This window comes from Peromyscus leucopus, chromosome 15 (genome assembly GCF_004664715.2).
Source record: "Peromyscus leucopus breed LL Stock chromosome 15, UCI_PerLeu_2.1, whole genome shotgun sequence".
Classification (NCBI taxonomy): Eukaryota; Metazoa; Chordata; class Mammalia; order Rodentia; family Cricetidae; genus Peromyscus; species Peromyscus leucopus.
Window position 1 is genome coordinate 62,391,550 of NC_051076.1, and position 23,753 is coordinate 62,415,302.

The 23,753-nt window shown below is 42.0% G+C and overlaps 1 protein-coding gene across 1 annotated transcript in view; it reads left to right on the top strand.

Annotated features, from left to right (window-relative positions):
- Nckap5 (NCK associated protein 5) overlaps nt 1-23,753 on the top strand; it is an 841,775-nt gene that overhangs the window by 349,448 nt on the left and 468,574 nt on the right. The window contains 1 exon segment of the mRNA XM_028874923.2: nt 10,646-10,779. Coding sequence (XP_028730756.1) covers nt 10,646-10,779 — 134 coding nt within the window.

A 23,753-nucleotide genomic window follows, 5' to 3' on the forward strand; every position in this document is an offset into this window, starting at 1 on the left:
ACACCAAACAAACAAACAAACAAACAACAACAAAAAAACTAGCCCCAAATTTTAGCACCAGGGAAGCAGAGACAGAAGATTCCCAGGGCTTTCTGACCAGCCAGCCTTGCTTAATTTGGGAGTTCCAGGCTACTGAGAGACCCAGTTTCAAAATATAAGGTAGAGAGTGGTCATGAAAAACACCCAAATTTGACCTCTGACTTCTGCATACATATGCACACATGTGTATACATGCATACATATATAAATGGTTACTTAGATTTTTTAAGATAATACATTTCCCCTTTTTTAATTGATGAACTGTGTTTACTCAACACATATCTTAATGTTTAATGATTTTTTAAATAAAATGATATTTCCATAAAGTTTACCTCCAAGATTGGCACAAACTGAGTTTTCAGTATATAATATCTTTACCCTCTTCCAAGGTTGTTAATTCTGTGAAAGAGAACACTAAAGCATTGAACTGTAGCTAGCTCACAATTCCATGACGATCTTTTAACTGTTCTAACCGACCTTTTCATGATGAAATGTGAAAGTTTGCATTTCCTAACAACATCAGGCGAACTTCTGGAAAGCATTTTAAAAACTGTGAAATTCCTCCTCTAATCTGTCTGCTCTAAAATACTAGAAGCCAGTCCTGTAAACAGCAGGCCAGTTGTTCTCAAAGCTTTGTTTGAAGAAACAGTTCTATGTAAAGAAAAATCTCTGCAAGGCAACGGGAAGTGGGAAGGCCATCTGGAATGTTCTCCAGATGAATAAAAAGCATTTGTGGAAAATTAATATTAATTGCCAGGATCCTGCAAGCCACTTTGTGGCAGACTTAAACGCTTCAGCAGTAACTTGTACAGTCAGATGTTGACATTATAATTATTCTCTTATTTTAGAAGAGTGAATAATTATCATAGCAAACACTCTAATTTCCCATACACATAATTACACCCATTCACCGAGGAAAGACAGGAATATAAAGATTCCTAGTCTAAATAGGTTTTTTTCCCTCTCTCACTGATCTACAAAACCAAGGGGGTGGAACAGAATGAACAGAAAATGTGCAATCTTAATAAATGCAATTCCAAATGCTCTGGAAGGAGAGTCCTAGATGAAATGAAATTTATGACTTAATAATTAATGAGTGAAAGGGACTGATCAGATGAGACGAATATCAAGTTGGATTTTTCATTCTCTGGGCTGTGGGGAGAAATCTGTAGACAGAGAATAAAAACAACACAGTAAACTGTATGACGTTTTAAAAATAAAGAACATTGTATATTATCCTCGGTGCCAGGATTAAGACTAAGAGTGGTTACTGGCTGTCAGCTGAAGAAAAAGTGGTGGGGTTCTAAGTCAGGAGGATTCAGCTACACTTAGCAAGTGCCTACTGCATAGTTTGGGACCACACAGGAGTGTGCTACCGAGATGGGCAGGTCCTTACCAAGCACAAGGCTTGGTCCTCTCCTCAACCCAACAGCATTTTAGAGGAGATGGGTCATGGGTGTATGTGGCGTACTTAGCCAATGATAGGGTGATATGTGGTTCTAAAAAAGTGGAGCTAAACACAGAGAGTAGGAGAGATGACATGGACATAAGGCTCAGCAAACATGAAGGACAGGGCAGGCAGAAAGAATTCAGTGCTGTGGAATTCCATCTTCTGGGCAGGACATGGTCTTTACACATTAGCTCATAGCCTCTGTGGTTACCTCCACAAAACCTCCACAAATTGAGCCCATCAATAGTCTGTCAGGGAAGAAGGATGGGCTCTCAAAGCTCCACCCTTCCCTAAGGACCTATAGCCAGTCAGTTAGTATCAGTCAGGGAAAGAGACATTTTCTTCAGTGGTGTAGCTTTGGGTAAGTTTCCTATGGTCTTGTAAATAACTCCTTCCCCCCGTGACCTTACAAGCAGCTCTAATGATGTTGAACTGGTTATGAGTAATGTCAAAAAGGACTTGAAAGAACAAGGGGACCTCGTTGAGAAAAAGAAGAGAATCAGTGGGGAGAGAAGGACAGAACAGAAGGTGAAGGTGATCAAAATACTTTATATATGTGAATGAAAATCTCATAGTGAAGCCATTATGTATAATTAAAATGTGCTAAGAAAAATAAGTGTGTTAGAAGGTAGAATACACTGTAGAATATGTATGCATGATGTAAGAGAAACCTGAAGATTGAGAAAACATGGCAGGGGTTAACCTCTTTGTGAAATATACCAGAGGTTCAAGACTGGGGACAGAAGAACAAGGACCTCTGAATCCTGTGTAATAGTGAATGAAGAGAAACACAGCATTTCCACGACACAGAACTAAATCAGCTATGAAATACATTAGTTCTTTGTTGGTCCTTGTGGGAACAGAGTGGTGGAGATAAAAGGCACAAACATAAACCCAAGGCCACTTGAATCTGAAAGATGTTTCAGAGCATAGCTCTACAAGTCCAGACTGCTGAGAGACTGACCTGCCACCCTTTTATGGACAGAATATACAGCCCCCAAAGCAAAGAAATGGGAATTTAAGAATTCAGTTAAGTATGAAGGCACTTAATAAAATCGATTTCCAAGAATTCCCAGGAGGATAGAATAATTAATAGCTACTTTTAAATTGTGATCAATTGTTGTAACAGCAGAGAAAGATCTGTGACTTAAGTTGACGAATGTGTCACTGACCTTATCAAAGAGCTTGTTGGCCAAGTAAATGAAGCATTTCCTAAGTTGAGTTGAGAAATGAGCCTTCAGACCAGGGAAATTCAATGGGAAGACTGGTCTGTGAAGACTCTCTCTGAATTAGGCAGCTGTCTAAAGACAGCAGGTCTACCACCCAGTTTGTTTGTTAGCCAAAGTCTTGACTGTCTTGCTCAGTCCCATCATCATCATCATCATCATGTATTAAATTACCTTTGTGGAAATGGTTTTCTGGAAGCTTGTTAAGTCAGAAAGACAGTGAGGCTGAATAGACCTCTCCAGGGCATGGAACCATTGTTCATGAATGATTCATGTACAATGTAAAGAAGCAAAGACAGCATCTGATATGATGCTGTCTTTGCTTCTTTATGGTAGTCTCTGGCTTCCCGAGCCCACACCAAGGATGTATTCCTTGTCCTGGTATCACTAGGATTTGGTTTTTCTCTTTAAAACTCACATAGACCTGTTATCCCTCTGAAGTCTGCTTTGTTACTCCCCTTCACAGTTTTACATGACATTAAACATCTACCTTTTAATGGCCTTTCTTGCTCTCTATTGGCTAAGAAAAGCCATACATCTCACTCACCCAATGATCTGAAACCAGGAGGTCAGTTCCTTTCAGTCTTTGCCATATGGCCCCCATTCCCCGACTGACCCTGACCCTAGTATGTGTGTACCCAAATACACCATCTTGTTGAGATTATCTCATTACAGATGGTTGTGAGGCACCATGTGGTTGCTGGGTCTGGGGAAGGTGTATCGCAGTCCAGCAGTGTTCTCTGGAGCTCTGCTCTGTCAACCTCCACCATCCAGGGTCCAGGAACAGAGAGCTCGCCCCTCCTGATCTCCAGTCTTCAGCATCCTTCCTTAGCCTCGCCTTGTAGGTGTGACAGTTACCGAAGCCTCAATGGGGGTTGGAACTTCCAGATCAAAGCTGGAATGGCTACCTACTACAAGATTATGCTTTATCTCTTCATAGTCTCGATATCATTAGTAATTCTATTTTTCCTGCTTGGGTTATGGCTGATTTTATGGCTGCATAAAATGTGGGAGGTGGAGGGAAGCTTAACTCTTTAGAGTGGGTCCAGGCAGAGTAAGTGTATTTCTGAAGTGCAGGTTCCCCTCCCCTACATTGATGTTTCAAAATATCTGACAGAAAGACAACTCAAGGAAGCAGAAGTTTATCTTGGCTCACACCAAGTATGGTCTACCACAGTGACCACAGTTAGCTGGTCACATTGCAGCTGTAGTTAGAATGTGGAGAGGTGAATGTTGCTGCCCAGCTCACTTCCTCCTCTATATTCGGCCCAGGACCCGAGTCAATGGACTGGAGTCATCCCCCTTCTGGATGGGTGTTCCCACCTGTACTAACCTACTCTAGAAAGTCCTTTGTAGATGTGCCCAGTTTGTCTCCTGGGAGATTCTAGGTCCTTTCAAGTTTATGATACCATCCCACCAGGGCTGAAAAACAAGAAGCTCCTGGGAAAACCAAAGTGACAAGCTAGATGATTGACCTCATGTCTTCTTTACTGCATGAATTAAGATGCTTATAATGGTCAAAAGTATGAACACTTTTACATACGTATGTTTACTGCCTGCTTTTCTGGTTGTATGATGGTATCAAGACCATATTTGAATGATGTGATATTATGAATTAAATCTTACCATGTTGTTCCTCATTCAAAATTCTAATTGATAAGTAAAAGGATGATTGACTGTATGCAATAAAAATTATTAATTTTCTTAGCTGGTCATGGTGGCACACACTTTTAATCCCAGCACTTGGGAAGTACAGGCAGGGAGATCTTGGTGAGTTTGAGGCCAGCTGGCACACACTTTTAATCCCAGCACTTGGGAAGTAGAGGCAGGGAGATCTTGGTGAGTTTGAGGCCAGCCTGGTCTACAAAGTGAGTACTAGGATACCTAGGGCTGTTACACAGAGAAGCAATGCTCAAAAACAAAACAAAACAAAACAAAAATTTCTTTGTGTGATGCAGTCATCTGTGTGTACTGAAGTGTGAAGACCAGAGGTTGGTGTTTGGTGTCTTCCTCCACCGATCTCCACTGTATTCCCTGCGACAGAGTCTTTCACTGAACCCAGAGCTTGTTTAACAAGCTAGTGGAACTAGCCACCTTGCTCTAACCTTCACACTTGGGGGACACATACTTTATCCACTGGGTCATCTTCCAGCCTAGAGATTTCTTTTGCTTAAGAAAAGTTATGCTGTTATATGACTCACCTGTGGCTTTTCTTGTAGGGCTCCCCCTTGGCATAGCTAGCACTGAGCTGCATCCAACTGTCCGTCTGTCCTCTTTGCCCTTGAAATTCCTGCCCATCCCCGCTCTGCTCCCTGCCCTCGTCTCTGTTATCCAAGTCGCCCTTTGTCCCTCCTCTCACTTTAAAGAATCATGTTCTGTGTCTTTTTTTAGTTAGAATGAAAGCTGTGTCTCCCTCAGGTGATGTTATCAGCACTGTGGATATATCCTGTACTGTTTCTATCCGTGCATCACCAAATCCGATTCTGATTCTTCTGTTACAGCCAACAGTGCGTGCTTTAAAAAAATCAATGCCGAAGTTCTTTATCTGCATCTCAGCTTCTAGAATGACCGAACCTTTCATAACTAATGGAGATATTGAATCCAGAGGGCTTATGGGGAAAAATACTTCACAATTTGTCTGAAAAGCAAAAATGGGACCACAATTAGATGCTGTAACTATAGCCTAATTTAGATCCATTTGACATGGGGTTGATAGAAATTGGTAGAGAGTTTTTAAATTAAAACTAGCTTTTTTTTTGTGAAAACATTAGTTTAATTTCTACACTGATGTGTTTGAATTATAGAACTCTCTCTCTCTCTCTCTCTCTCTCTCTCTCTCTCTGTGTGTGTGTGTGTGTGTGTGTGTTGTGTGTGTGTGTGTGTATGTGTGTGTGTGTGTGTGTGTATGTGTGTGTGTGTGTGTGTGTGTGTGTATGTGTGTGTGTGTGTGTGTGTGTGTGTATGTGTGTGTGTGTGTGTGTAGGAACACAGCCCTTGGCTGTAGCTCCTTAGGTGGTATCCACCTTGGGGTTTTGTTTGTTTGTTTGTTTGTTTTGAGACAGACTCTTGGACTGTCCCTGGCCTGGGATACCCTGGTTTAGCTGGGCTGGCTGATCAGTGACCTCAGGAGTCTACTTGTCTCTGCCTGTCAACCATGCCCAACTTCTTTTTTCCCATGGTCCTTGGGTGGTCAAACTCAACTGTTCGTACTTGCAGAGTGAGGTCTTTCACGACGGAGTCATCTCCGCAGCCTGTCTTATGGACTTCTAAAGCATAAAAGCAATTGTTGCTTTAGATGTCAGTTAGGGAGAGAGGGAAAGGGGCCTGTAATTGGTAGGATGCTTCAGGGTGCACTGGATGTTGATTAGTAAACACCTTTGGTATTTTGGACACCACTAGGCAAGTCTATGCCTATGTAGAAATTCTGAGTTCCGAAGTTGGTTGTCAGGCTTCCCTCCAAGGTTACTTTACTGCAACTTTTTTCTGTAAGAGTCTTGGAGGAAATCAGGTTATTTGAGGGACAAACCAGGGTGTCCAGGATCCAGCCAACTCCTTAATAAAATGCTTTTCTACTTTCAGACATTTTTCCTTTTCTCTGTTTTAATTTGAAGGAAAAATTCTGTTTGGAAACTACAGGCATGTTACTGTCAAATATTGATGGATTCCTTGAAATTCCACATGTAAGGAATATTTTTTAGTGAACAACTCCTGCCTTCATAACTTCACAATTTTAATTCTCTGCAATATTCTCTGTGGTGTGCATGCGTTCGTGTGTGTGTGTGTGTGTGTGTGTGTGTGTGTGTATGTGTGTGTGTATGTATGTATGTGTGTGTGTGTATTTGAGATAGCAACATCAAATTGCACTGAAGATTATTCATGTGGAAAAGAAAGTGATCTTTTATTAGATATCACACCTTTCAATATCATAGTGAAAAATCATATGATTTTTTTTTTTTGTCTTTAGAGATAGTCTTGTATAGCCCAGGATAGCCTCATACTCCCTACGTAACCAAGGATGACCTTGGACTTCTGACTTCCTTTCTTCAGCCTTCCAGGTGTTGGGATTACAGATAGGAGCCATGCCACCCAGTTTATGCTGTTCTGGGGATGGCACTCAGGGCCTTGGACCTGATAGCAAGCACTCTGCAACTGAGCCACAGATCTAGCTGCTGTTTCTTTATTTTTGAGTTAAGGAGGGTCACTGTTCTCTCTGCAGAACTTGTCACCTTCCATTACATTGCTTTTGAGCTGTTTAATACATGGCTTTTCCATCTGACACCACCTCATCATAGACACAAAACCCAATCTTACAAATTCCATAAAACAGCAACTGTGCATGATCCTTCTATACAGTGAGTGTTTGTGTGTGATATTGATAAAGGATTAGTTTTTCTTATTATTTTAAAAACATACAACATAAAATTTACCATTTTAACCATTTTTTGCAGAGAATTGGCTTTAGGACATTTTCCTTCCACAAATATACTTTCCATAGAATTCCAGAATGTCATCTTCCAAGAAGACAGAGTAAAGATTTTATTCTGATTTGTCCTGATCTCAGTGAAAGTAAATGATTGGTAGAGTTCAGAGGGAACCAAGATAGGACTTAGCAAGAAAGCCAGCTCCAAAGTCAGCAAGAGGGAATATTTCTAGCACAACTGTGCATTACTTCATCCTCTAAAAACACAAAGTATATTTGCATAGAAAAGGTGATCCTAATCTCCTAATCTCAGACAAGTGTTGAATGTGATATATATATATATATATAAATAAAACCAGAAAAGGGATCTTAGATGCAGTGGATGTTGTGGGTGCTGTTGGGACTCAGGATTGGAGAGAGGGATGAAGTGATGCTGTGGAAGGGTATGTCTGAAGGTTGAGCCTGGGAAAAGCCCTTGGTGGTATCTCATGGACCATTATATAAGTGTATGAGTCTGTGTGTGTGTGTGTGTGTGTGTGTGTGTGTGTGATGTCTGCTTGTGCATATGTGTGCAGAGGCAAGAGGAGGATGTCTTATGTCCTGCTCTGTCACGCTCTACCTCATTCCCTTGAGGCAAAGCCTCTCACTGACCTGGAGCGAGACTGCTGGTCACTAAACACCAGTGATCCTACTGTCTCCCCTCCCAGTGCTGGGGTAACTGGCCCATGTAGATTTTATGTGGGTGCTAGAGAGTCAGAGTCAAGTGCTCAAGCTTAATCAGCAAGTTCTCTGACTCACTGAGCCATGTCCCTGGTGCTCAGGGGCCTTTTAACCAGAGGGAGCACATGGCCAAAGCCCTGAGGCAGGGAGATGTGTATTTTCAGAGAATGGCAATATACTTCTAGAGGTATTCTGATATTTTCTTCATGGTCTTCAGGATAACTTTATCTCTATAAATTACAGCTGGAGTTCTAGAGAGATGGATTAGTGGTTAAGAGCACTTGCTAGTCTTGCAGAGGACCCAGGTTTGTTTCTTAGCACCAATGGGCTGTCTTACAACCGTCCATAATTCCTGTTACAGGGGATCTGATACCTTATTCCGAGCTTTGCAGGCACCAGGTACTCACATGGTGCACAGACATACATGTAGGCAAAACACTTACACCTGTAAAAATGGGTAGACTTAAAAAAAATTAAGCTGGAGAAAAGGCATCTTTGCTCTCTCTGTTCTTGCAGTGGCACATATTGAACCCTGGATATTCACGACAGAGTTACAACTTTTGATTTATCTCAACATGGAGCTCCTCACTTCTTTCCTTCCTCACACAGGGATGGAAGTCCCCTATGGTGAACCATCACATACCTGACACTTACCATAGAATTGTATAATCTGTGCTCAGAGTGTTCCATTTAGCAGCAATGACTGCAGTTGAGTATTGCAGTTGAGAAACAAGAACAAGAACAAAAGATGAGGGAACGGGAGATGGCATTGCTGTGTCTGAGTCAGTATTGTAAGGAGGGTCTGCACTATGTGCAGGAGCAGCTCTTACAGGCCTGAGCTATGTGCAGGACCAGCTAGCTCTTCTGGCCTTGTCAGTTATGCATGTCCTTCTGTGAGATCAGCTATTTTGGCAGGATTATAAAAGGAATGAGTGGTGTGGCCTGCTTTTAACCTCTGAAAACCTGGTTGGACAAAATTAAAACAAATTCTTGAGCATTTTTCTCAACTCTGTATTCTAACTCAGAGCTACCTATTTTTTTTTTTTTTAAATCAGAACCCTCTTTTGACTGAGACATTTTTATATGACCACAGGTTATCAGGTGTATAAAATAAAATGGATGCTGACTATAAATCATAGTTATTTGTTTAAAAACCATTCTTCAGTGTATATGTAATTTTACTATCTACTACGAATGGAAGCAGATTTTCATACTAATGAAATGGACTTCCTTGTTTATTTTTTGACATCAAGAATTAAAACTCATGGCTAAATATTGAATATTGTAGTACACAGAATGTCTTGAGTGTTTTCAGAGTTGATGGATATTATGATTTTGTATTCACCAATAATGAATTCAGTGCTTCACATTAATATGTAGCATAACATGACAAAAGTATGTCCACAATCATTTCAGCAGTTGCTGGAAATTCTGTCTTAATCCCAAGCTATAATGCATTGAATTCCTTCTTGTAGGATGCTCGAGTAGGTAACTCCATAGCAAGAGTTAAATATGCATCTGGACATAGTCCAGGGCAGAGAGATATTAATCAGATCCATACATGCTGAGAAATGATGGCAGAAAACACCCTGTCCTCTGTAACTAAAGCGTTATGCTTCTGTAAGAGCAGTAGACTTTGTGTGGACAAAGAAACACTGCCATTTGCAAATAAGGGAGCTTTAAATCTGAGCCAAGGTGTTCAGGCAGTGTCTCTTGGTACTGCATGTCACACAGACAGCATGTGCAGTGTACATGCTGTGGCTTCAGAACCAAGGCTACAGGGAAACAGCACAATGCAGCATGGACATGGGCTGCCACAGACACTTTGGGTTCTTTATTTGTTTGATTTCGAATTAATTTTATTTGTTGAGTATTCATAAACTTTGTTTTCAAAACTTTCATGACCCTCCCCATATTCAGCCTGTGACTGAATTGTGGGGTTCTGACCCACAATTTCAGAAGCTGTGGTCTAATTAACTTGAGATTCTTGGCCGTTCTATGCAAACAGTGACATTTCCTTTAAATGATATTCCAGAGATTGAAGAGATGAAGTCATTTTGAACAGACACTGATGCTTTAATATCTGAATGACTATGACTTTGATGGGAGTATGGGGTCATAGTTCCTTACAAAAGACAACTTGGCTTAATGGAAATTACCTCACTAACAGAGGAAAGCCATCCAGGGCTCAAATTCTTTCACCTTCAGACTTCTGTGATCCTGTGATCCTGTGTGTATTTATGCTTACCCATGGGGACCCATATGATGCCCGAGGATGGTGCTGAGATATGTCCACATCATTTCTTCACTTTATTTTTTGATCCAGGGTCTCTTACTGAACATAGATTTTGCCTTTACAGCTAGAATGCCTGGTCAACAAGCTCCCGGTGTTCCTCCTGTCTCTGGTCCCCAGCACTGGCATTATGAGTCCTTGCGGCTATGACAGCTTTTATGTTGGTGCTGGAGATCTGAACTCAGGTCCTCTGTATACTTACAAGGCAAACATTTTATCTACCAAGCTTTTCCTCTAGATCAACGTTTCTATGATTTGAATACAAGTGTAGATCTTTGATCCTTGGTTTCCTGGTGTATAACAAGAGGTTAATAACAGAATTTACTTCACAAAACTGTTATCATTGTGTGTGTGTGTGTGCACGCATTTTATGTAGTTGGACACATAGCCGTGAATATGAAGCTCAGGTTAGCACTTAAGAACCAGCAGCCAGCTCTCCTTGTGTCTTACTTTGCTGCCAACCCCTTCTGAAGGCCATGCCTTTGTGTGTTTTGTAGCATGAGAAGCTGATACATGAGTTGGAAGAGGAACGACATTTACGGCTACAGAGTGAGGAGCGGTTGAGGGAGGTGACCCTGGAGTCAGAGCGCAACAGGATCCAGATGCGTGGCCTGCAGCAGCAGTTTTCCAGGTACTGTCCCCCAGTGAGCATGCTGCTCCTGAGGTCTGGCCCCCTCTGCACCAATCAAACCTCTGACTGACTTTCTGAATGGCAAGCTTTTGTTGTCTTCAGAGAGCGCTTCCAACAATCCCAACCTTTTATTCTGGCCATTCCCTTCACAGCTTGTTTAACCCCCTGGAACTTAGTTCGACCTGACATGGGTTGTCTTTTCTTCCCTGATGCTTTCCCAGAGTTCAGTAGGTTGGCTGTGGATTGAAGGTCTGTGGGTATGCCTGTGTACAGACGTCAGCTAGGACAATCAGATTTTGATGGTCATCCCAGTACTATTTTATCATGTGAATCTAATTATTTGGTAAATTCTTACTTTTTTCCTGAGTCGCCAAAAATAAATAATCATGGGTTTATTTTTTTTTTAAAGATACCTACTTGGGGGAAGGTATTAAAAATGCATACTGCTCTTGCAGAGGACCCGAGTTCAGCTTCCAGAACTCACATCAAGCAGCTAACAACTGCCTGTAACTCCAGCTTGAGGGGATCCAATGCCTCCCTTTGGATTTCTTGGGCACCTGTACTCACATGCACATATTCCTTCCCCCAACACACACACATACACATTTCTACATAACTAAAAATCAATTTTTTAAGAAAGACATGACTGAATTTGAAAGGAAAGTTTTGAAAAAAGTAGTCCTCCTTGGGCCTCGTTTTAGCACAGTCAGTTTTGAATTCTAGTCAGTTAATACAGGGCCCAGTGATGGTACAACTTCCAGTCCTAAAATCTGTTCCATGTTAAAGGAGAAAACACAATTGTGCATGAAAGTCCTGAGTCGAGGTTCAGTTCTCCCGTGAGGGACAATCCACTTTCCTTATTAAAAGTGGAAAACGTATTTTATCCTGAGTCTCTATACTGAGGTCATCTGAGGCCGTGACATGTTTGAGAAGTTGTCCTAAAATGTTAATGTGCGTGAGCATGGTGTGGGGACCTGTATGTCCATTATGAAGCTTTTGGTGACAGTTGGCTATCTCCCTCTGTGGTGGCGGGGTCACCCCATGCCTTGGCACACACACGAGTCAGAGAACACCTTGGGCGTTAGTTTCCCACTTTTTCGGAGACAGTGTCTCCTGTTGCTGTCCCCTGCTGTGTACCCCAGGCTAGCTGGCCTGCAGGGATCCTAGAATTCACTTGTCTGCCCCCCACTTCCCCATGGGAGTGCTGGAAGTACAGACACACAGGCTCTGTTGTCTGCCTTTATTTGAGTTCTGGGGGTTTGAACTCAGGTGCTCACACTTGGACAGCCATTGTTTTACCTACTGAGCAGTCTCCACCACCCCCACCCTGAGTTTTAATATGTGCTTCAGAGAGAGAGAGAGAGAGAGAGAGAGAGAGAGAGAGACCTCAGCTCTACCTTGAGATCATTTCCCTCACTGTGGTGGCTAACACACACTGTGGCTGCTCATGTCCTTGGTTTGGGGGCTTCAAAGAACATGGCAGGCTGGATGGATGACTCATCTGTATTCATGACTGTAATTTAATACTCTGTCAAACTCCTGAAATTACTCAGGTGGTATAGAAAAGCACTAATAAATGCTTTAACATTTCCATGGCCCTCCCCTCTCGTGCTGTGACTCCTACCCCCTTACCTGCAATTCTCCTCTCCTTTGTGTGCACTCTCACTTTCTGTGGAGCAGCCAGTAATAACAGAGGCTCTCCAGTTCAGCTTGAAGCACTGCCGTGCGATACTTACCGTTTTAATGATACAGGAAGGAAGCGGGCGGGGCTCACTCTTTGCACTATCTAATTGAGGCATCTCTATATTCAAGCTATTGATTTCCATGATGGGCCACATAAGACACAGTAAATTATTTTCATACGATGCTAGGTGATGCTGGGTCACCAGTTGTAAATCAAATGACAATCCCACATAGATTTGAGTTACACAAGAGTCCGAACTCTATCCTGGGCTGAAAGAGAAGATAATTATATGTACAATAAATAGCGGTTGGTTTCCCATCCTGCTTTTGTGAGGATATTTCCCACTGTAATCAGGTTTCTTATGTAGAGCTTCAATGGCCTTAAAAAGGTCAACTGTAATTACAGTTAAAGAACTAATAGAAATCAGCCAGGGAGGGGGGCATAGATAACAGATAATTACATGATTATTTGGGATCATTGAACTATTTTTGATGGCCTTTCTTTCACACATCAATCTTTAGTTTTGAAGGTATTGCTGGTAGTGGTTGTTTGTACAGTTCTGTTCAAGTCTTTGTAAAGTCCTTTGGGCATGTTTGGCAGAGGAGTGCTCATACAGTGATTTACACAGTAATACAAACTATTATGTTGAACTTGAAAACTTAAAAAAAAAATACTTAGTTATTATGTGTATGTGTCTCTGTGTGGGGCTGCGCACAAGAGTGCAATGCCTGTGGAGGCCAGAAGAGGGCATTGGGTCTCCTGGAGCTGGAGTTACAGACAGTTGCAAGGACTTGTGGTGGGGGCTGGAGATTGATTTCAGGTCCTCTGCAAGAGTACTCCTTGCTCTTAACCACAGAGCTCTCTCACCAGTCCTCCAACTTAAAACTTTGATATTCACATGGTCTGTTAGCTTTTCCCACCCTAGGTTGACAGTTCTCTTTTATATGTGTTAATAACCAGGGGTATGAAATTATTTTTTTTCCATGGGTAGATGTTAATTTTTAAATGATTAGTGTGCCACTTTCTCAGATTCCTATGACTTAATGGAAGGTTGATTTACAAGAAGGCCGATGAAAGAAAAACTGGCTCCTTCATAGAAGCCATGCCCTAGAGACCCGACGAAAGAAGGTCGAGGGCATAACTAACATGCCCACACCAATTTCATTACTTAATAGGTACACAGAAGCAAAGTAAAGAAGGGGCATTTTCAAATTAAGTCTCCCCGGGAGGTGAGGGGACCCTTCCAAAGGTGAGTTCCTTGAGGCAGTGACAGTGTTACAGGCCTCTTGTGTGAGTCATTGCACAATCAAGGGCATTTTCCCACATAGGATGGCATTTTAACCCATTGCCTGCTGGTGTACATGGCTGAACATGTGGTACGAGGGGTTTCTGCTGTAACCGTGTAAAATTCCGTAATTGTTCTCAGCCTCCTCACTCTTTGAGCTGTGTGTTCAGTGTGTGCATCTGTGGTTAGCCAAACTTAGCAGTGTAGACACAGCTTAGGGCACTGTTTTTCCTCGTAGGCAGAGATGAAGATGGCCAAAGGCCCAGCCTCATCATCTCACCTCAAGTTAATGAAAGTTTGTGCCTTGTCAGACTCACCTGGAGGCATGCTTGCAGGACTGCCATCTCCAATGGGTGGGTCTACTACCTTTGAATGAGGGGTTTTGAGGGATCAGTTCATGAAGAAAGCAGCAACTCCCAGAGTACTGATCTCACACAAAGCCTTCCATAATTTGCATGTATATCAGACTTGGTTCCTCAGGAAACAATCTAGTGAATTCATGAACATGAGAGCTGCTGTTCTCTTTAAATCTGTGTGTGTGTGTGTGTGTGTGTGTGTGTGTGTGTGTGTGTGTGTGTGTGTGTTCATGTGTCTCTCTGTCTGGGTGTGGGAGAGACATGCATGCCACTATATGTGTGTCAGAGGACAACTTTGGATGCTAGTAATCAACCTCTGTCTTGTTTGAGTCAGGGTCTCTTGTTCACCACTGCATCTCCCAGGCTAGCTCACCAATGAGCATCGAGATCTTCTGTTGCCTTTCCCCACCTCACAGTAGGAACACTTGGATGGCAGAGCAGTACTATTGCAGTTGCCTTATGTGGCTTCTGGAGATCCCAGCTTGAGCCCTCACTCATGTGTGGCATGTTCAATGAGAGCTCTACCCACTGAGCCGCCTTGACATCCTGGAAACTACCTGACTAACACAAATGACCACTTCTATTATGCACACAACAAGAACAAAGAAAAATGCAAATACAGACGAACAGGTCTTACTTATTGGGGTAGAGCTGTAGAGGAAAGACCTTTGTCCCGACTCAGGGCATGCAGGCTTGATATTTGTTAATGGGTTAGCATGCTGAGGCATGAATCATCAGATGACATTAATGACTGTATAGAACTAATAGTAATGTCTGCTTCTGTTGCATAGCAGCTCGGCGCTTTGCTGTTTGTCACTGTAAATTAAAGTTGGTTTAGTAGATTCAGCATCTGGCAGGCATATTTCATAAACCATTTCCCGTCAGCAAATGATAGCATGCCTGAAGTGTCAGAGTGTTTCCTAGGTAGCCTTGGAGTGTTCCTGTTGTGTGTGTGTCAATGTTGTGCATCTAAGCAAGGGCAGCAACTGTCCTGTGGCACTCTCCAGCAGTCAGGCTTAGTGAGAACCGCCCATATAGAGTTCAGTTGCTCACTCCCCACATCCCATGTTTCTTTGCACCCATTCTGACCTCCTTCTTCCCTAGATCCCTTATCTTCTGCCTTGAAGCTGTTTCCTTCCTCACTGTATCAGAGGTTCTCCTGTCACAGTTGACTTAAGCACAGTTGACTAGATGTTTAACTTCAAGAGGCCATATGGGGTTGATTTTACCATTTACCTCATTCAAGAATTACTGTTTCCATTATTAGCTCTCAAGAATTTATACGATCTTCAGGTTCTTTTTTCCTGTCCACTAGAAGCAATAGAAACTTGGTATAGAAGTGGGTGCAAAGGATCATATTCACACACACACACACACACACACACACACACACACACACATATGAATATATATATATTCATTATATCCTTAATTATTCTTTCTTTGTATGGATCACACATATATTAAAAGAATATCTTGGGGGCTAGAGAGATAATTCAGTACTTGCTACTCTCGCAGAGGATCCAAGTTCAATTCTTAGGAACTATGCTGAGAAACTCACAATTGTTTGTGACTGTACTTTTAGGGGATCAAAAGCTCTCTTGTAGACTTGACAGGCACCCACACACATGGGTGGGCTTACATACATACATACACACACACACACACACACACACACACACACACACACACACTTATAAATAAAAATAAATTTAAAAAAAAAAAACCTTGCAGACCAGCTTCCCTAGATCTCTGGGAATGAAACATGCAGAGAGGATATAAACCATGTTTACCTCTGGCTGGTCAGGGGCTCCTCTGCTCTGCTTTTCTCTTCCTAGACTATCAAAAACCTTGATTTAAAACTTCAAACACTAAGACTGTTGGAAGAAAACATAGACAGTACCCTGCAAAATGTGGGTGTCAGAAGAGACTGTCTGAACAGTATTCCATTGGCAAAAAAATTAAGGGCGACTTGTCACCTTAGCTCTGAGCTTGGTTTCCCTGAATGCCTTGTTCCTTCTGATGAATGTAGAGGGTAGTGTTCTTTTCTTTTTCATACAGGTATATAGTGTTTTATTTTATATTATCCATACCCACTTCCCCTTTCAACTTCTGAGCAACCTACTAAATCATCTCTTTATATCTTTTCTTAAAGTTATTTTTGTCACCGATATCCCACTGAGTGCAGTTAGTGTTGCCCATGTGTGTATTGGTGTGTAGCCATGCATTGGACATGGGGAAGCTACCACTGGCCATGTCTATGAAGAAAATTGACTCACTTCCTCAGCGATCATCACTGCCAGTAGCTCTTCAGATAGGAGCGGGCCTTTGAGCACCCTTCCCCGTTCCATGCTGAAATTCAGAGTGGCTTGATCTTGTGTAGGCAAACACAGTGTCTTCGAGTTGATGCATGTTTTCACTGTGTCATGTCCGGAAGATGTGATTTCACATTACTCCTCCCCTACTCGCTGGCTCTTAAATTTTTCTGTCCACTTTTCCTTCATGTCCTAGAGAGAAATTTTCTATTGATTTGGGGTTGTTATTTCCACACCCTCTGCAATTTTTTTTTTTCTGGCTGAGACTTTTCATGAAAATGGAGCACTCTTATTTGCTACTCTGTGTAAATATACCAGAAATTTTAAATGGCTAAGAAACATTGGTTGGAAGATACATTTCCTCTAGATCGCGACAGTTGGAAGAAATATTTTAAACATTCCTGGTGAACATAGCCCAAGTCATGTTTCCCTCTCTGCAGTTTGTGAGTTAGTGGTCCTACCCCAGCAGAGCAGAGGCAGCAAAGGTAGCCATAGAGAGAACTGGAAAGAAAAGCCATTTCAGCCTGGGTGACCGTGAATTTGACAAGTCTGAAACATCCTGTTCTTCTCTTGTATTTTTGTCTATACCTAAGAAAAGCGAGACTGTAACGTGTTATTTCTCAAAGTTCTAAAAATGAAACTCTTAAGTATTGGGCTGAGGAGGTGGCTCAGTGGGTCAAGTGTTTACAGAGCAAGCCTGAAGACCTGAGTCTAATCCTAGAACTCATGCACAAAGCCAGGTGTGATGGTATGTTCTTGTAATCTCGATGCTGGAGAGGCAGAGACAGGTAGGTGGATTCCAGGCCAGTGAGAGACCCTGTCTGAAAAAAAAATGGGGTGGATGGCACTTGAGGAACAGTACCTAACATTGGCATGTGGTCTTTTCTTTCTGTCTTTCTGTCTGTCTGTCTATCTCTCTCTCTCTCTCTTTCATGTGTGTGCACGTGCACGCATGCTCTTGCGCACACACACACAAACATATATACACATACATACAAAGGAGTGATGTGCTGTTGCCTGCTGGGCCTTCCTGTGCTGTTTACGACTTTCACTCCTAGTGTGGTCTCTTTCCAGGAAGCACTGTCCTTTCTGGTGGTTTGTTTTGACGCTAGTATGGCTGTCCCACCTGAAGTTGCTCAATAACTCTCTTTAAGTCATTGGACCCTCCAGATCTCCATCTTTCTCCATGTAAAATGAGGAAAGTGCATTGCTTTATGGTTTTATTAGACTTTTCATGCACTTTAGAAGACAGTGAGTTAGGAATGAAATGCTTTTATTTATCATGTGAAATAAATATTGCACAGTTATAACCAGGCCTGTGAAGTTTCTAGCCTCGAGCTCTTATGCAGAGGTGCTAGGGTAGACTGACTGTCTTGGGGCCCAGGCTGCCCTCACAGTGATCTCTGTGGGGATGGTCTGGGACCATGTCTATTTTGGAATTTGACTGGAGAACTCTAATTTAGGAAACTACCATGACAGCTTAAAAAAATGTTTTGGGGCCAATGGAAACAAAATTCCAAGGAGCCTGACTTGACCAAAGGAAAGGAGGAGTTAGGGTGAGCAAATGTTGCAGTTCTTCATCCAGAAAGGTGTCTGCTTCAGGATTCATTGAACCTGCTTGGGAAAAACCCTTAAGAATGGGACTTTATAGTCACATTACTTTGTTTCATGTACAAACAATTTCTCTGACCAGATAGACATCAATAAATATATCAGTGATGGTGCTGGGGAGGGGGGCTGAGTTGGTAAAGTCTTTGAATTGCAAACATGATCAAGCCTCAGAACCCACATGAAATGAAGCAAGACATGGTGGTGGGTCCATCCTTGTAACCCCAGCGATGGGGAGATGCAAACAAGAGGACCCCCGAGGTTCACTGCCCACCAGCTTCAACATTCTAGCTACAACTAAGAGATTCTGTCTAAAAAAACCGCAGATGGACAGTGTCCTGAGGAGCAGCACCTAAGGTTGACCGGATCCACATGAGTGTACACACATGTGTACACGCACCAGTAAACACACAGACACACATGCACTCAAACACAAAATTACCAGTGGTTTACCTTCACTCCATATGTTTTTCAATGACTTACTATAACTTTAAATGTGTTTTATCTCTACCACAACAGACATTTAAGAAAATAAATCTAGCACATAGAAGAATGTTTTCTTTTCTAATTGGAAACTGAAACCATCCTCACATTCAGATTAAAAGCTTTGTTTGGGTGTGCTCAGATTTAGTGAACATTCACCTCTTAAATGCCCATTTCAGTCAGTTTGAACATATTCCCATACATGGTCACTACCAGCATTAAACATGGGATCTTTCCATGTCCTGATTAGCTCCCTCTTTGTACTCGAGCACTAGGTAATTATGGTTCTGATTTGACTCCCTGCAGCTTTGGGTCTTCTAAAACAAGCTTATAAATAAAGGTAGGAATTCTCCTTAGCCTTCACCTCTGTCACTCAGGTCTCCTTTGGGAGATGCCTCATGTTGTTTCCTAGTGGTCTGTTTCTCCTTACTGCTGGCCCCACGTGAGGCCTCTGTTCGATATCTCCTGTTTGAGTATATATTAACCTGTAGCTGGATGGATGGGTCTCCTCCACTTTATTTTATTTATTTGTGCATTTGTTTGTGTCCGCATATGGTTATGTTTAGCACATGTGTGTGGCTTTCTGTGGAGACCAGAAGAGGGCATCAGATCCCTGGAACTAGAGTTAACAACGTTATAAATGACACATAGGTACTGGGGAATAAACATGGGTCTTCTACAAGAACAGTATATGCTCTTTACCACTGAGCCATCTCTCTGGCCTCTCTTCTCCATTGGGTGTAAGTAAAGCTAGAGCAGTTATTCATGTGTGGGTCTTACAGGGTGTTTTCATGTCTTTTGTGTAAATAATTAGAATAGGATTGCCAAGTGTATAGTATTTTTTTTTTCACTTCATGAGATTAGCAAACTATTTCCAAAGCAGCCACACTACAATTGTATGCCCCCTTAGCAATGTCCAGTTCTCATTGTCCATACTGATGCATGCTTTTCAAAACAAAACTGACAAACAGAAAACCGGCAAAATCAATACTGGGCCCAGTAGATTGTTCTGCAGTGAGCATCCTTAATACTAAACATTACTACATCAAAAAAGACAAGTTGGTGATAGGACATAACTCAGTTGATAGACTGCTTGCCTAGCATTTGAAAGAATAGTACTATCAGAAATGCTCTCAGAGAATTGAATGGAGAGGAGAAAACTTTCCCACTCACCCAGGTGGTGCTGCTGCTGCTTCTTCTTCTTCTTTGTCTTCGTCTTCGTCTTCTTCTTCTTCTCCTTCTCCTTCTCCTTCTCCTTCTCCTTCTCCTTCTCCTTTTTTTTGTTTTTGTTTTTTGAGACAGGGTTTCTCTGTGTAGCTTTGCGCCTTTCCTGGAACTCACTTGGTAGCCCAGGCTGTCCTCGAACTCACAAAGATCCGCCTGCCTCTGCCTCTTGAGTGTTGGGATTAAAGGCGTGCGCCACCACCACCCAGCTCAGGTGCTTCTTCTTAATCTTAACCTCTGACAATGAATGAGTAACTGTGACTTTACAGTCAAGCAATGTGATGTCTTTCTTGGTTTTTATTAACATTTAATATTTATTGTGAGACACTTCAATTTAATCTTGGGTGTTTGTCAGTAAAGAACCTCTAAGTTATTCTCAATCCCTTTTTTTTCCTTCACACTTGCCTCTAAAAAAACCATATATTAGTTTTAATTATGTATATGCATATGTGGGGGTGGGTGGGTATGTGCATATGAACACAGATATCTCTGGAGGCCAGAAAAGGGCATCACATTGTACCTTTGTCTCGATGGACATGGCTGTTTATTGATTAAGAAATAAATGAATAAATATGGAAATGAATGGATATCTTCACTGCAGTAGAAAGATGCCTCAGGATTGTACTTTGACATGCTTAAGCATATGGAAGAATTTTATGAATAGTGTGTTTATGACAGGAATTTGCTTCTAAGGGAGGTTATAGAAAAGCAGTTTCTGGGGAATCTTTAAAACTTTGATAATAGTCATCACTCTTATAAACTGTGATGGCCTGGGAGGATGAAGACCTGGCTCTCCATCCCAGGGCTTTGATGATGGAGTGCTCACCTATAAAAGATGAGCTGCGTATTGCAGAATGCTCTTTGCAGGAATCCTTTCTGTGGGGCACTAAATGGAATTTGGTGCACTGAAAGTTTACTTCCCGAAGGGTATCGTTTACTTTCTGAGCGTGTTTTATGACACTTGGATAACATTTCTCCCAGTCTCTCTCTGCTTGCACACAAGGCCTATGGGAAGGCAGAGGTCCTGAGAGTGTTGAGTAAAGTTTTCATCAACCCCTTGGTCCACAGTCATTGCATTTAGTGAGTGGTATTCACATAGAGGACGTCTCTCAGGGTTTATGATAAACACTTGGAACTGTTTGCTGAGACCTCTTTGCTTGGTTTGTGAAAAATAATTGAGTGAATATAGTCCTTGTTTATAAATGTCTACCGCTAACAAACAGGCTTAGGCTGCTAGGCTTGTTTGTGTAGAACAAAGCAGGAGGTTATCTGCGATGAAGCTGCAGGGTGGTAGGAGGAACAGGTATGCCGCATTGCCATTAAATTGTATTTCAGAAATCCTTTCATCTTTTCCTGGGCCCGTTACTTAGAGTGGTAGCAAGTGACAGGATGCACTTTCTCAAGATGGAAATATGAATCTCTTTTCTGATATTTAATTCCTATAACCAGTTAGAGCTGTGTTGTTGTGTAGTGAGCAGTCTGTTAATATATAAGTCAACATTCCCATAAAAATAATGGCTTTATCCTTTCCTCCCCTGTTCCCTTTCCTTCCTTTCCTCCCTATCGTCCTTCCTCATCTTCCTCTGTAGCAGGAATCTTAAAAGTTCTTATTAATAAAATCAAACCTGAGGCGAGTTATTGGGGTCCATGCTGGTAGATCAGAGAGACAGAACAAGCCACAGCTATCTCACCTTGCCAGTTCCTCAGCTGGTCCTGTTTCCTCAGACTGGAAGCTTCTGAGTCCTCATCCAGAATGAATCTCAGCTGAACTGTGTTGCTCCATAGCCTGAAAGCTTAACCAGCCAAATGCTTCTAGTTTCTGGTCCTCACGCCTTATATATCTTTTTGCTTTCTACCACCACTCCCTGGGATTAGAGGTTGGCTTTCTGGGATTAAAGGCGTGTCACCATGCTTGGCTGTTTCCAATGTGGCCTTGAACTCACAGAGATCCAGAGGGATTTCTATCTCTGGAATGCTAGGATTAAAGGTGTGAGTGCCACCATTTTCTAGCCTTTGTATCTAGTGGCTGTCTGTTCTCTGACCCCAGATAAATTTATTAAGGTACACAATATTTTGGGGAACACAATACCACCACATTCCTCCTCCCCCACTTCCATGGTTGTAGCCAAAATTGACTTTGAACTCATGATCCTCCTGCTCATGTAGTGATTTAGTGTCCCCAAACATCTCCACCACTATCCATATATATTGTCCTTGACTGCAGGACTGTGTAGCCATGGAAGTTAGCCAGAATTGCCTGTGTCCCTTTCCCTTCAGTGTGGCAGGGTCTATTTAGCCATAAATAAACCACAAGGACTCCAGATTTGCATTTTCCCTCTGATATGCCTCTCAAGGCACTGTCCTTTCCTTATTCAATTTCTGTGAATCCTTAGCATCTTTTCCTAGCTCATATTCTGGTCTCCAGTATAAGGTGTCTCTTCCTTGTGAATAAAGTATAAGCTCCTTATGCTTCTGGTTTGATATACAGCAGATACCCAGTTAACAGAATAAAAGAATGAGGTACTATTTCAGATAGACCACACTACTGTGTGAATTTGGTATTGAAACAACTCTTACCTTGGATGGTGTTCTCAGACTTAAAATTTTATTTTTATTTGATTTAAAATAATTTTTTCATGTAGAGGCTAATAATGAATTAATACATTTTTATGTCTGTACCATTGAAGCCCAAATGTGACCATTAAGAAAAGACAAAATTGATTGGGTTTTGTGCTTAGTAAGGTGAGAGACATAACAGTAAATACGCCATTTCCCTCTACCTAATGATGCTATGGTTAATAAAACATCATACACAGTGCCCAGCACATGGCATTTCTGGAAAAGTGCTTACTGCTTAGCCACGAGGACCAGAGACCAATCCCTAGAACCCATGTAGAAAATCAGGTGTGGTGATGGATGCCTCTAATCCCAGAGCTGAAGAGGCAGACAGGAGAGTCCTTTGGGCTCACTGGCCATCAAACCTACTCAAATCAGTAAGTTCAAGTCCCAGTGAGAGATAGTATCTTAAAATGGGTGCAAGGCCCCTGAGCAATAACACTTGACTTTGACCTCGGGCCCTCACTTGCATTCACACACATATGCACATGCACTTGTACACACACAATGAACATGCGTGCACGCGCGCATGCATGTGCGCGCGCGCACGCACACACACACATAGATACACATACAAAGAACACATTGGACACACTTCAAAAAAATTGGAGTAGGAAAAGTGATTGTATGAGTGAACCAAGGATACATACACCCACTATGTCTCCTTCTCTTCCATCTCAGACAGTGAAAAAAACACACAGACCTCTCCCCAGCGTACCTCTGCAATGTTGGTCTTATGAATATCTCAATCACACAAGTCAATCTTCCTTTGTACTGTTTTCTGAAGCTCAGCGGTCACCTTTGTTGTCAGAAACTTTTAAGAATTGATTTCTATTCCCTCAGACATTCACATTATTGTCAAGAGTGTCCCCAGGGAAGTAGTAATATATTTAGTATACTTCCATATATATATATACACACATATACATTTCCACACACACAAGAGTTTGCAAGTTTTTTGTGTTTTCAGTGACAACGGCCAGATGCAGCACCATGGCCAGTTCATGTGGTACTGCAGTTGAACCCAGGCCTTTGTGCATAGGAGGGAGGCTCTTTACCAACTGAGTTATCTTCCCAGACCCCTGTAATTGAATTGATAGCATCCCTCCATGGAAGACTTCTTAGAGGCTTTCTATTACAGAAGAGGAAGGTGAGACTCACAAGGGTTAACATAACTTGTCCTGCATACAGCCACACAGCTGGGGAGTTCTACAGCCAGGGTTCCTCTCAAGCAGCTTGAGTCTTTACCATCATTTCCTTTTGTTTCCCCAGTTTTGATAGCTGTACAAGAACTGAGGTGTATTGACCTTGGGCCGGGTGCTTTCTGTGTTCCAAAGTGTGTCATGTCCTTGCTTATAGTCTATGAGGAACTATTAACATCTATGTTTTATAGATAAGGAACA